Here is a 12835-nt window from a genome sequence, read left to right on the forward strand (position 1 = left end):
ACTGGAGAAAAGACAGCATTTTCAACAAACGGTTCTGGGAGAACTGGCTATCCATTTGTAGAAAGATGGAACTAAATCTTTACCTCTTACCATGCATGGGAATCAACTCAAGATGGATCAAAGACTTGGAAATTAGACCAGAGATTGTGAAGTTATTAGAGGAAGACATAGGCTCAACACTCCAACATATAGGCACAGGCAGTAACTTTCTCAACAAGACTTTCAAAGTGCATGAAATTAAAACAAGAATTAACAAGTGGGATGGAATCAAACTAAAAAGTTTCTTCTCTTCAAGGGAAACCAAGAACATAGAGAAAACTTACAGATTGAGAGAAGATCTTTACCAGCCACCACTCTGATAGAGCACTAATATCCAGAATATACAAACCAATATTTCTTTTTTAAAGATGTATAAGAAAGAGGTGTTTTTTGTTTGTTTGTTTTTGATGGTGATACTGGGGGTGGACCCAGAGGCTTTTCTACCTCTGGGCTATACTCCCAGACCTACTTTATACTTTATTTGGAAACAGGGTCTCACTAAGTTGCTGAGAGCCTCACTAAGTAGCTGAGGCTGGCTTCGAACCCGTGCGATCCTCCTGTCTCAGCCTCCCAAGCACTGGGATTACAAGCGTGCGCCACCACCCAGCATAAGAAAGAGTTTTATAAACTGGATTTGGTGGTGCATGCCTATAATCCCAGTGTTGGAAGGGAAAAACAGGAGGATTCCATATTTGAGGCCACCCTCAGCAATTTAGGGAGTCCCTTATCAACTCAGTGAGATTCTATTTTAAAATAAAAAATAAATAAAATTAGATGGAGAGTGTAGCTCAAAGTTAAAATACTCCTGGGTTTAATCCTCAGTGCTACAGGGAAAAACAAACCCATTAAGCAAAAAGAGATTTATTTATTTATTTATTTATTTATTTATTTATTTATTATTTTGGTGGTACTGGGGATAGAACCCAGGGGCCTTCTACCTCTGGGCTACACTCCCAGACCTATTTTATATTTTATTTGGAAACAGGGTCTCTTAAACCAGCCGAGGTTGGCTTTGAACCTGTGCAATCCTCGTGTCTCAGCCTCCCAAGCGCAGGGATTACAAGTGTGTGCCACCACGCCCGGCTGAGTTGTATTTATCTTTATCTTGTTCTTAATTAGATTTTCTTTTTACTGAGCCCTGGAATATTGTTACTTGCTTTATCACAAATATTTCATTTTTTGTTTCTAGGAACTCTCTTCTCACAAGAAGCAAGGGCCTGGATTGCTAAGCAGGATGGGCCAAACGGTCAGAGCTGTTGCCTCTTCCATGAGAGGAGTTAAAAACCGCCCAGAGGAATTCATGGAGATGAATAACTTTATTGAAATATTTAGCCAGAAAATTAATTTAATAGATAAAATATCTCAGAGAATTTACAAAGAAGAAAGGGGTACGTAGAATCACTGGGGTGTGATTTCAGGGTTGTTTAATTTCTTTGGGATCTTCACTTTGTTGGAATATGGCAGCATTGCTAGAATTTCACCTGCAAAGCGTGTCTTACTCCTAGCAAGGTAGTGAACATTTCTATTTCTAAATGATTTTGAAGGTAGAGATGGCCAGTCTCTATGTTATTTTATTCAATCACTTTTTGTGTTAGCTCTCGTTTAGAGATAATAGCGTTAAAGCAAGCCACAAGTTTAAGATTTGGGTGAAATGGTATTAAATATTCAATGTGGACTATACCTTAAAATCAAAGAAGTGATGTTTCAGGAAATCTTTTTTTTAAGTAATTATTTTCATTGTGTTGTGGATGGTGGGGCAGAACTATATATTAGGCCTGCCCAACTATAGCTGAAAAGTTATATATTGGAAAATAGATCTTTTTTCCCTTATTTTCTACTTTTTTGCTTATAAGTTAGACTTTATTACATGATGATTTTTCCCTAGTTCCATGAAGACTTTTTGAGATTTTATTGTTCCATCCATACTAAAAATACACAGCTGAGTCAGCAAATGTATTTCCTAATATAAGTTGGTATTAGAGATGAGGAATTAATTACACACAAGCAGAAGTCCCTGTGTTGATAGCTTATCCGTTAATTTCTATATCTATTACTAATTGTAATGTCCATTAGAATGAGCAGAGAAATTTTTATTTTATTTTTTATTTCTAATATCTCAACAGCAATTAAAACATAACGGATGCTCAGTTAAATCTTTTTCAATAATTGAAAAATAAATGACTGAATATTGGATTGGAATAGTGGCAGGATATTTGCTTTATCAAGAATTGACTCCCAAAGCCAAGCGTGGTGGCACTCACCTGAAATATCGGTCACTTGGGAAGCTGTAGCAGAAGGATCACAAGGTCGAGGCCAGCCTGGGCAACCTAGTGAAACCTTAACTCAAAATAAAAAATAAAAGGTTTGGGGAGGTAGCTGAGTGGTACATCCCTGGGTTTGATACACAGTTCTGAGAAGAAGAAAACAAAGAATTGATGGTTATTAAATGAGATGGAAAATGTTATTATAAATGAAGATATTTTTCCCAATGTCTGTCTTCGTTTTTTTACACTGACATTTGATGAGATCATTGTGGCACCTGAATGCAGTTTAATAATTTGTTTTAATCTTCCTTAGTTTGCTCTTGTATTTACCATTTTTCCATTTTTCTTCATCTGAGAAGCCAATTCTTTTAACAAGATTCTGGTTTTCCAGTTCTGTTAAGCAGATTGTGAATGCATGCTTAGGTTAGACAGCAATTCAAAGAAGCCTCAGGAAACTATTGACACTTGAGAGCTTTGTAGTATACCAAGATGTTTTTAATTAACTGGGTAAAAGGGAGGGTTTAAAAATCTTTGACAGGCTTCAGTGTTGGTGAAATGTTCAGAGGGAAAACTACATTTTGATAGATTTTATAAATTTGAGTTCATTTTCAGTGACTGAATGCTATTGGGCCATACTTAAAGGGTTTCTTGTTCTTCGGAATTTGGAGCCAACATGTCAAAATGCCATTCAAAACAATAGAATGTTTTATAGCTTTGAGATGTAGCGTGATTCATTCATATTCAGAAAATGTCATATTCTTGAAGAATTTGATGATCATAAGTAGTAGTCTCTCTTCCATATTTTTGTACATTTTTCCCTTGTAATTTTTACTTAGGATTTCCCAATTTATTTGGTATAATTGTATTGACCAATTGTTCTGTTGCTTCTCTGTGCTGTAGGTTAAAGGAGGAATTAAGACAGTACCCATCTTTGAGCTCAAATTCTTATTGAGAAATAGATAGATACATGTGCAGAAAAGTTACAGTGAAACTCAATGTTTGCATGTGTGATTTGAGTGCTATGTAATTTTACAGAAACTCCTTTTGTAAAAATATTTACCTATTCAGTGACATATATTAACATATTAATAAATAGAGAAAAGATACCATTTTAGAAATATTAGTTTAGTATGGTCACTGTTTAATAAAAAATGATAGCCCTCAACTCAGGAAAGTGGAGTTAGGAAAATCTCTAGAGATCATAAACTTTAGGTGACAACTAATATTTCTGTTGTTTTTAAATTTAACTTTTTCTTTTTTTTTAACAAATTTTTATTGAACATAAATGGTATATATTTAAACTATACTTGGTGCCCTTTTCCCCTGCCCCCATTTTCCCTTCCCCCCTCCCACCAATGGTTGTCCTGGGTAACCATGCCATATTCATAATTTTACACATATTCAGATGTAGACCCTCATTAATCAAGATCAGCCTTCCTCCTCTCCTATCTTTCCATTCAAACTTTGCTGATATTTCCCCTCCATTATCTGGAGTCCCACTGGTATCCTCTGTGTTCCCTAGTCTGGGCATATTAGAGGAAACATATGTACCTTCTCCTTCTGTGCTTGGCTGATCTCACTTAACATAATGTTCTCCAGGACTTTCCATCTACTTTATTATATAAACTGTAGGCCAGGCGTGGTGGTGCATGCTTGTAATCCCAACATTGAGGAAGCAGAGAGTGGATAATCATGGTTCGCAGATAGCCTCTGCTACTTAACAAGGCCCTTTGTAACTCAGTAGGACCCTGTTTCGAAAAATAAAAAAGACTAAAAAATAGGGCTGGGGATATTGTTCAGAGTTACAGTGCCCTTGGGTTCCATCCCCAGTACTGCAAAACAAACAAACAAAAAAACACAAACAAACAAAAAAACACTTTGGAACTTCTAACAGTTAAATTTTGAAAAATCTTATAAATTTCAGTAAATTCTACTGAATAGTATGATCATTAAATATAGAGAATTAAATTGTACTTATGGATATCAAAAAATGCTCTCTGCATATTCTGCATCACTAAAAGCTTTATATCATTTGTCTGAAAATAAAAATGTAAAACTATTGACATTTAGAAGAGAAATTCAAGTTTTTTTCTGTTTTGTGGTACTGGGGATGAAACTCAGGTGCTTTTCTACCTCTGGGCTATACTCCCAGACCTATTTTATGTTTTATTTGGAAACAGGGTCTCACTAAGTTGCTGAGAGCCTCACTGAGTAGCTGAGGCTGACTTCGAACCTGTGCAACCCTCCTGTCTCAGCCTCCCAAGCTGGGGGATTACCAGCGTGCGCCACCACGCCTGACTAGGAAATTCAAGGTTTTGAAAGCATAGTTTTTCATGTATTGCATAGCTCTATATTCATATATTCATTTTTTATTGATATGGAAATATTTATTGAATACATTACATATCAGACTTTCAGAGATACAAATGATGAGACTCGGCCCCTCTTTTAAGGCAAATATGGACTAGGATCAAGTGACTTATGCTAGCAGTTATAATAGAATGGGATAACACATTAATAGGAGTACAAAATATAACAAGCATATTGAAGAAAAAAGAATCCTTTGGAACAGAATTAGAGGAGATTTACTTTACTTAAAAATTAGAAATATATCACAGGGTATCAGAAATTGAGAGGGCAAAGCAAAGGATATGCAAAAAATATTTGAGTTTAAGAGAAATTATGGGATATTCATAAATGAGCAACTATTTTGGTTGGAGTCAGAATACAGTGGGCAGAGAATCTCAAAAATTGGATATGGAGAGAAACAGATCATAAAAGACTTTCTCATTCAGATAAGAAACTTCAGTGTTTATATATTATGACAAAAATGGAAGGAGGGAGAATAGTTAGGAATTGTTCAGCACAGTGGAAGTTAGAGGTGTTGGTGACCATGAAAGTAAGGTGGGTGGGAAGGACGTTGGGTAGAAATATTGTAATTGTGATTCCATTATAACTGTGAGCATGCAAATAGGAGTCTAGGAGGACCCTACTCCTAACAGCACCACCACAAGCACCACTACTACCACCACACAAACATTGTTTTACTTAGATCTTTTTGTAGTGATTACCATTAAGTAGAATCAGAAGAAAGGGAGAAAGAAGACATGTTTTGTTTAGGACCTATTGCCTATGAGGCACTCAGATATGGTTTGTGCTAGGTGGAAGTTTACAATAGACATGGTAATCATATAATTATTTTCCAGGCCAGGATACCTTTGACTGTGAAAAGGATGCTATTATTGGTTACACTGGAGAATAGTCATTTATTTATAGACTGACTTGGACAGGCTGGGATGGCTGATTAGTTTAACAAAGGATGATCTTCATTTGCTTGGTTTCATGTAGTAGAACATTTGCACAAGGAGAGAAATAGTCATTTCTTACTGTCTATAATGTAAAGATTTTGAAAATATCTGTAAATTGAAGAACTTATTAAGTCATCTTTTTAGAATATTTTGAAGAAATGAAAGAATATGGCCCAATTCATATTCTGTGGTCAGCTTCAGAAGAAGACCTGGTTGATACTCTAAAAGGTGTTGCCAGCTGCATTGACAGATGCTGTAAGGCCACTGGAAAGCGGATGTCTGGACTCTCAGAGGCCTTGCTTCCTGTGGTCCATGAGTATGTGCTTTATAGTGAAATGTTAATGGTAAGAAGACCTAATTATATTTTTATCACAGTCCCTTACCTGACTTGGAGCTTTCTAAAGGCAATTTCTGTTTCTGTTTCTCACCACTGTTTGTCTTAGCTAGATATTCTGCATGTAGATTTTCAATAAATATTTGTTCCTTGTGTGCATGAACAGATGAATGGAAGAATGTATTGATAAAAGACAGAAATACTCAATAGCAACACCAGCAATTTGTAAGAATAGCATAGATTTGAAGCATTCCCAATCAAGATTTACTTAGAAAATAATATGATTCATTTTCCAGCCTTCTTAAAATTTTACTTTAAAGAAATTTTGGTACTTTAGGAAATTCTTTTCATAAGAGTTGTTTTCCAGCTTTTAGGTACATTCAATTTAGCAATACATTTAGTACCATTATGTAGAAAGTACATGAGTAGGATCTTGATGTTTTTTTCTGCCTTCTGGTGCTTCTAAGAAGAAATCCATCAAAATGAAATGGTTTTACTACTTGAAAAGGCCTCTATTCCTGTTATTTCTACATTTTTCATTTTGCCTTTTCAGTTCTAATTAACATTTCCAGATATGTGGGATTTAGCAATACTATTTACAAAGCTATTATTTTTCATTCAGTATTGTCCTGTATCTACAGTACTTTGCACAGTAAAACTGGTACCTTCTGTTCTTGTTCTGAGTTTTTTGTTTTTGTTTTTTTTTTTTTGCTTTTTATTTTTAACTTTTTAGGGATATTAGGGGAAGGAATCAGCTTATATTCAGGTATATAATCCTCTCTAACATTTCTACTTGAAGCCATGTCTGGTTTCTGGTATTTTATACCCTTGGTTTCTAGGGATTTTTAACTTTGCTTTTACCTTGATAAGAAAAGGTGACCTAGTCTTTTAGCATGAATTCTGTCTCTTGTTTTTCCTGTCCAGGCTTCCTTTGAGAGAGTCATTAAATATCATATAGACATTTCAGGCTTCTGTTGTTCCCACCTTTATTAGAGTCCTCCCATAAGTAAACTCTCCTTGCATCCCAAAGGCCTCTGATGTTACACTGCTGAGGAGTCTCTTACTTTTTTCAATCAATTTTTGTGGCCATTACTGCTTTTGCTCCATTATTGATTGCCCCTTGTGTGGCTCCTCAGAGAGATCTGATTTGTATATTTTTTCCCCTTAATTAGGTAGTGTTTTCCCCTATACCATGTCAAAATGGAAATTATGCAAGTGAATCTTGTGTTATGAAATATGTATAAAATTATGAGAACAACTAGAAAGAATTATTGTATGGATCCTCAATTCATTGAACTATGGCATAGACTCCTATGGTATAATCAGTAGAATTATTTTTGCATTTCCAGTTCTGTTTTATATTGAAATGTTTTTTTCAATCTGAGCTGAAATAATACAAAATAATGCCTTGATGAAAATAATGAAAGCTGTGTAATTTTCACTAATTATCTTATGAAGCAAAGCCTTACTTAAAATATATCTAGGCATATGAAACTTAGTATTTTACAGAAGCAGATCTTAAATTCATTGGACTAAATTAGAGTGTGAGTCATTTGTATTAGAGAAAGGAACAGAGTTTTTGACATTATTAATCCATCACACACTGAAGCATAATAGAAATTGTTATAATTTTTTGATTTTTCTATTGATTTCCTTGAAACCTACAAAATATTAATTTCTCTTGAATGCTTTAAGACTAATTCTACTAGGTGCAAAATTGGACTGGGTGGTTCTCTAGACACATTTTATCCTACAGTCTTGCACTTCTCATTCAAATGCTATAGAACCATGTTTTTTGACTTTCATGCATTTGATCTGTGTCCAGATATTTTCCTTGTTAATAAAAGCCCACATCTCAACAAGGTCCTTCCCTTTATTTCCTGTCCTTCTTCTATCACTGGTTGACCTATTTGTTTACCTGGGGTAAATTTATTATTTTTTTACCTCGGTGGGCCATTTTTTTTCATTAGAATTTTATTATTAAATCCAGTGAACAATGTGTACAAAGAGTCCTCATTTCTATGAAAGTCTAAGTAAAACATCATGGAAGTTAGTCAGCAAGGGGAAGACATTGTGAGAAATTAGGAAAAATTATTAAATGTGGAAGTGGGTTCTGCATTCACGTTGTTTCACAAGAGTGTTTTATATTTATAAACATTTAAGCATAAAAGTATAGCTACTTGAGAAAACAAGATGGAACTCACAAAGTAAAGGCCATGTTTCTCATCAGAAGCCTGGATAATTAATGGATATTTATACATTTTGAACTAGAATAAAATGTCCAAGTGAATGTACCCTTCAATTTTCTGATTCTCAGTGTAATTGCCTATTTGATTAACTGTCCCTTTGGAGTCAGATAAGTGGGCTTACACTGATTGTAGGAATTGCCAGGGGAATGGCCTCTGTGACTCTCAGCTGCACCAGTATACACTATTTGTGTTTCCATTGACCTTATTTGTGACGAGTTACTTTATTCTTTGGTCTTTTTCAAGAGTTGAACAACAAATGTTGAACATACTTGTAATGCATGAACCTAAAAAGTATACATTTGGGAAAACCAAGAAAAGATTTATTTAAAAATTTTTTTAAATAACTGCTTAGAGTTGAGATTTTAAAGATTGAAAAACCCAACTTTTTAAATGTACTCGATTCTCCCAAATAACTGATGGCATGGGGAATGTAATCCTGATAGCTGTTCATATATTGAATTATATACTTGTGTTATAGAAAAGGACGACTAAAACCAAGCGCAACTTACTTTATCCTTGTGTTCTAATATGAAGGGTGTTATGAAAAGGAGAGACCAGATTCAAGCAGAACTGGATTCCAAAGTGGAAGCTTTGACCTATAAAATGGCAGATACTGATTCAGTAAGTTTTAAGTTTCTTGATATAATCATTTAGAATTCATTGTCTAAAATCTTTATTAGCAGCATATACCTTTATTGCATAAGTATTTCTAAGCACTCAATAAAGGATACTAAAATTTCTCCCCCAAATTTGCTATATAATTAATACCACATTAGTCTTAAGCTTAACAATACTTTTCTTCATTTCTGACTTATGATTCATAAGGTAAGTCTGAAGTCAGTGTTTTAAAAAGGGCATAATATGTTACAGGAAGATATGAAGATTTGTGATATTATTACAGGTTAGTTATTTAGTAAATAAATTTACATTTTTTTAATATTATATGATAGTTATACAAAATAAGTTAGTGTTGCTTTGTATCTTTTCTAGTTATTGGTGAAAAGATTTACCAAAAAAGCATTTTTATTTTCAAATTTAATTTTGTCCATACAATTCTTTTGTCTTATGTTTTTCATCTATCTTTCTACTCCCACATACATACCTTTTTTATCTAAAATTTTCTAAAGCAAATTTCAGGCATTATATGGTTTTGCCCATAGCATTTTGGTATTTTTATTTTATTTTATTTATATATTTTCTGGGTAATGCTATCAGATTGGATTCATTATTTTCATTTTAAAATTGAGGAGGGGCTGGGCATGGTGGCACACACTTGAGATCCCTGCACTTGGGAGGCTGAGACAGGAGGATCACACAGGTTCAAAGCCAGCCTCCGCTACTTAGTGAGGCTCTCAGCAACTTAGTGAGACCCTGTTTCCAAGTAAAATATAGAATAGGTCTGGGAGTATAGCCCAGAGGTAGAAAGCCGCTGGGTTCCACCCCCAGTACCACCAAAAATGCATATGTATTTGAGGAGGAGACTTGAAAAGTATAGTGAGTTGCCCAAGTATTTATAGCTTTTGAAACACAGAGGTAGGATTGAAGGTGATGGTATCTCATGATTATCTCAGACCATGCTACTTCTCAGAGAGCAAGTATAGAGGTGAGAAAAAAAAAAACCAATAACAACTCTCAGTCTGGTTAACATCTACTGCGTGCTCTATAGAGAATACTTTGTGAGTTTTTTTCTTGAAGGATCTCGATGGGCCTCCAGTGCTCTTTGTTCAGGTGTGCGGGAGTGTCCTTGAGATCCCCCTGTGTGTCTGGATCATTGTACCTCCCTCACCCTGACATGGTCACGAACTTTCATCCCTCCTTCCTACTTTAGCTTTCTTTTTTTTTTAATCACTATAATATCTGATTTCCTAATCAACATTTAAAATATTTCTTTCTCTCCATAATCTAAAAGTAAAAACCTTAATGTGAGGAATCTTTGATTTATTCACTGAGGCATTCCCAGCTCCTACCCTGACCTGTGATAGTCACTTAATAGATATTTAGTGAAAAAAGATGAAAATTGGTGTGACTTCTCAGAATCATTAAAACATGTTAAAGTTTTGAAGCAAGAAGTCTATAAAGGCAGCTCTATGCAGAACACTGAGACTTTACTAAAAAGTTACTATGAATTATACTGGTGCTTCTTGAAATATATGTATTTTCCAAACTGGAATTTTTTTCTTCTGGGTGGAATGTGAGTGGGAAGTGATGGGTTGCTATGGACAGAGGGACAGAGGAATCTGTTTGAAAGAATAACAAATAACATAGAGCTTAAGGAAACTACTGTTCCAGGGGTAGATCATGTGCATTTTTAGCACAAGATGAGAAGAAAAGAAGGAACCCAAGATTAACTGTTTTCTTCTTCAAAGAGAAAACTTATATGTATATACTTTTTAGAGTTAGTTACATGGAACAAAGAAGAGTAGACATGTGTAGATATTTAATTGTATTTTTGAATTTTAGAATTATTTTTTATTCCTTAAAACATTTAAGGTTATTCAGTTTCAGTTGTTAGATAAAATCTTGCCCTTGCCGGGCGTGGTGGCGCATACTTGTAATCACCGTGTTTGGGAGGTTAAAACAGGAGGATTACACAGGTTCGAAGCTGGCCTCAGCTACTTAGTGAGGTTCTCAGCAACTTAGTGAGACCCTCTTTCCAAGTAATAAAATAGGTCTGGGAGTATAGCCCAGAGGTAGAAAGCCCCTGGGTTCTACCCACAGTACCACCAAAAAAAAAAAAAAAAAAAAAAAAAAATCTTGTTCTTGACTAAATGCTAAAGAAAGTAAGTATTTCAAAGTTTCAGGAGGATAATAACATGACTTACATACCAAGCATCTGTTCAAAATGACCTGTATTCATATTTTAAAATGAAAGAAAAATTAGGTGGAGTTGTTCCAACCACAAATGTACAGGGAAAATATAGCTTAGGTTCAAAAATTGCTAGAATTTTCCAGCTCAACTAAACAAACACACACACACACACACACACACACACACACACACACACTCTTTTCATTTGACTTGCAAATATTTTTTCTTTTGTTCTATAAAAATTTCCTTCATAGTGCATTATTGCCTATTGATGAATCTGTATATATGACTTCACTTTTGGTGCATGCCATGCCCACTGTATTTAATACCTACATTGCTGGTGTGTTATAAGATTGGAGAAATTTGTAACTTTCAGTATTTGTATTATAGTATATAAAATGCATTTAACCAATTAAGATTTGAAGCAGAAACATTTAATCAAATCATTGCAGTGGTTTTCTGTTACCCATCGAAACAGATTCTTCCTAGAAATGTATAGGGACTGATGCAATGATTTGTGAATGTCATTGTTTACATTTTCTGATAGTTAATTTGTTTACAAGCCTTCTCACTTCTAATCCCTATGTGTAATGATAGCATCTTTGGGAGAAATCTTCCCGAGTTAATCTAAAAATGAACCTGCCAGGAATGGCCACAGAACAACCAAAGGGAAGTTTGCTTAGAAATATGCAGGATAGGGTCACCATGGAAACTCGCCCTTGTGAGGTCCTTCTAAGGAGCAGTCCTTTGCAGTCACCATGGCGACCCTGGCAGAGAACTGAATATAGCAATCTGCCTGGTTGTTTACCATGGCAACTCAGGCAGGGCCACTTTGGAGACAACCCTGGGGCCATTTCTATGAAGACCCACTGGGGCTGCCTTCAGAGGTTCCATCAAAGTCACCTTTGGGTGGTATGCCATGTGCAAATCCAGTAAAGTGACTCATAAAAAAAGTCAGTGAAAGGAGGCTATCCCAAAAAAACAGAGATTAGCAGCATTATAATTATTAGGTAGAAAAATCAGTGATACAACATTTCAGAGGTCAAGTTGAGTATATCAGGTGACCTTTATATGGGTTTTGTGGCATGCAAATACAAGGCTTTGGTCTTTTTACCTTGCTTGTGACTCTGACTGCACTGTAAATCAGCAATAATTACTTTGACTCATTCACACAAATATGCCCACAAAGTTTGTATGTTTTTATACAAACTAAAATAATATTTGATAATGAGTCTCTTGATTTATTACCTGGCGAGTCATAAAGTAGCTGCTTTTTACAGTTTGTAGTTTGTAGTTTTTATTTCACAACGTTAAAGTCATCTTTTTAAATGACCTATACACAACAGAAATATTTGAAATGGGTCCTGATATTTGAGATGGGCCCACTAAGGAATTTTTCATTGAACAGTCCAGGGCAAGGGGTATATTTTAGGTAGAATGGATATTATTAAAAGTAGTAGAAGCTCAAAGAGCAGCCGAACTAGAGAAGAAAGACTGGTTATGGAGAACATGGTGGAGGGGAGATAAGGGGATGTGATTTCAGGAGATGCCGTAGTCTGTGGGGCAGGGAGCCTTGCTTGTCAGGCTGAGTCTAGGCCTTATCCATTGGGCAGTAGGGACCCACTGAGAGCCTGAGCTCAAGAGGTGGCCATGCAGTGGCAGAGCTCGAGTTAGTTTGATAGTGAAGTGGGTGAAAGGTAGTGTTCTGTAACAATGAATAAGGGTAACACTAGTCACTGACATTTATAGATATAAGATGGGCAATTATTAGCTCCTCTAAACTGAGCTCAGAGTAAGAAAGGAAGAAAAAAAATTGAGATTTGCAATTCCAT

The 12835-nt window shown here is 35.3% G+C and overlaps 1 protein-coding gene across 2 annotated transcripts in view; it reads left to right on the forward strand.

Moving 5' to 3' along the window:
• SNX7 (sorting nexin 7) overlaps positions 1-12835 on the forward strand; it is a gene marked incomplete at its 3' end in the record, with an annotated part of 86333 nt that overhangs the window by 28824 nt on the left and 44674 nt on the right. For both annotated transcript variants that reach the window (XM_080692648.1, XM_080692649.1), the window contains 3 exons: positions 1229-1427; positions 5756-5955; positions 8729-8815. In XM_080692648.1, the coding sequence (XP_080548774.1) occupies positions 1229-1427; positions 5756-5955; positions 8729-8815 (486 nt within the window). The remainder of the gene's footprint in view (positions 1-1228; positions 1428-5755; positions 5956-8728; positions 8816-12835) is intronic.

Source organism: Muscardinus avellanarius, assembly GCF_963383645.1.
Source record: "Muscardinus avellanarius genome assembly, chromosome: 3".
Classification (NCBI taxonomy): domain Eukaryota; kingdom Metazoa; phylum Chordata; class Mammalia; order Rodentia; family Gliridae; genus Muscardinus; species Muscardinus avellanarius.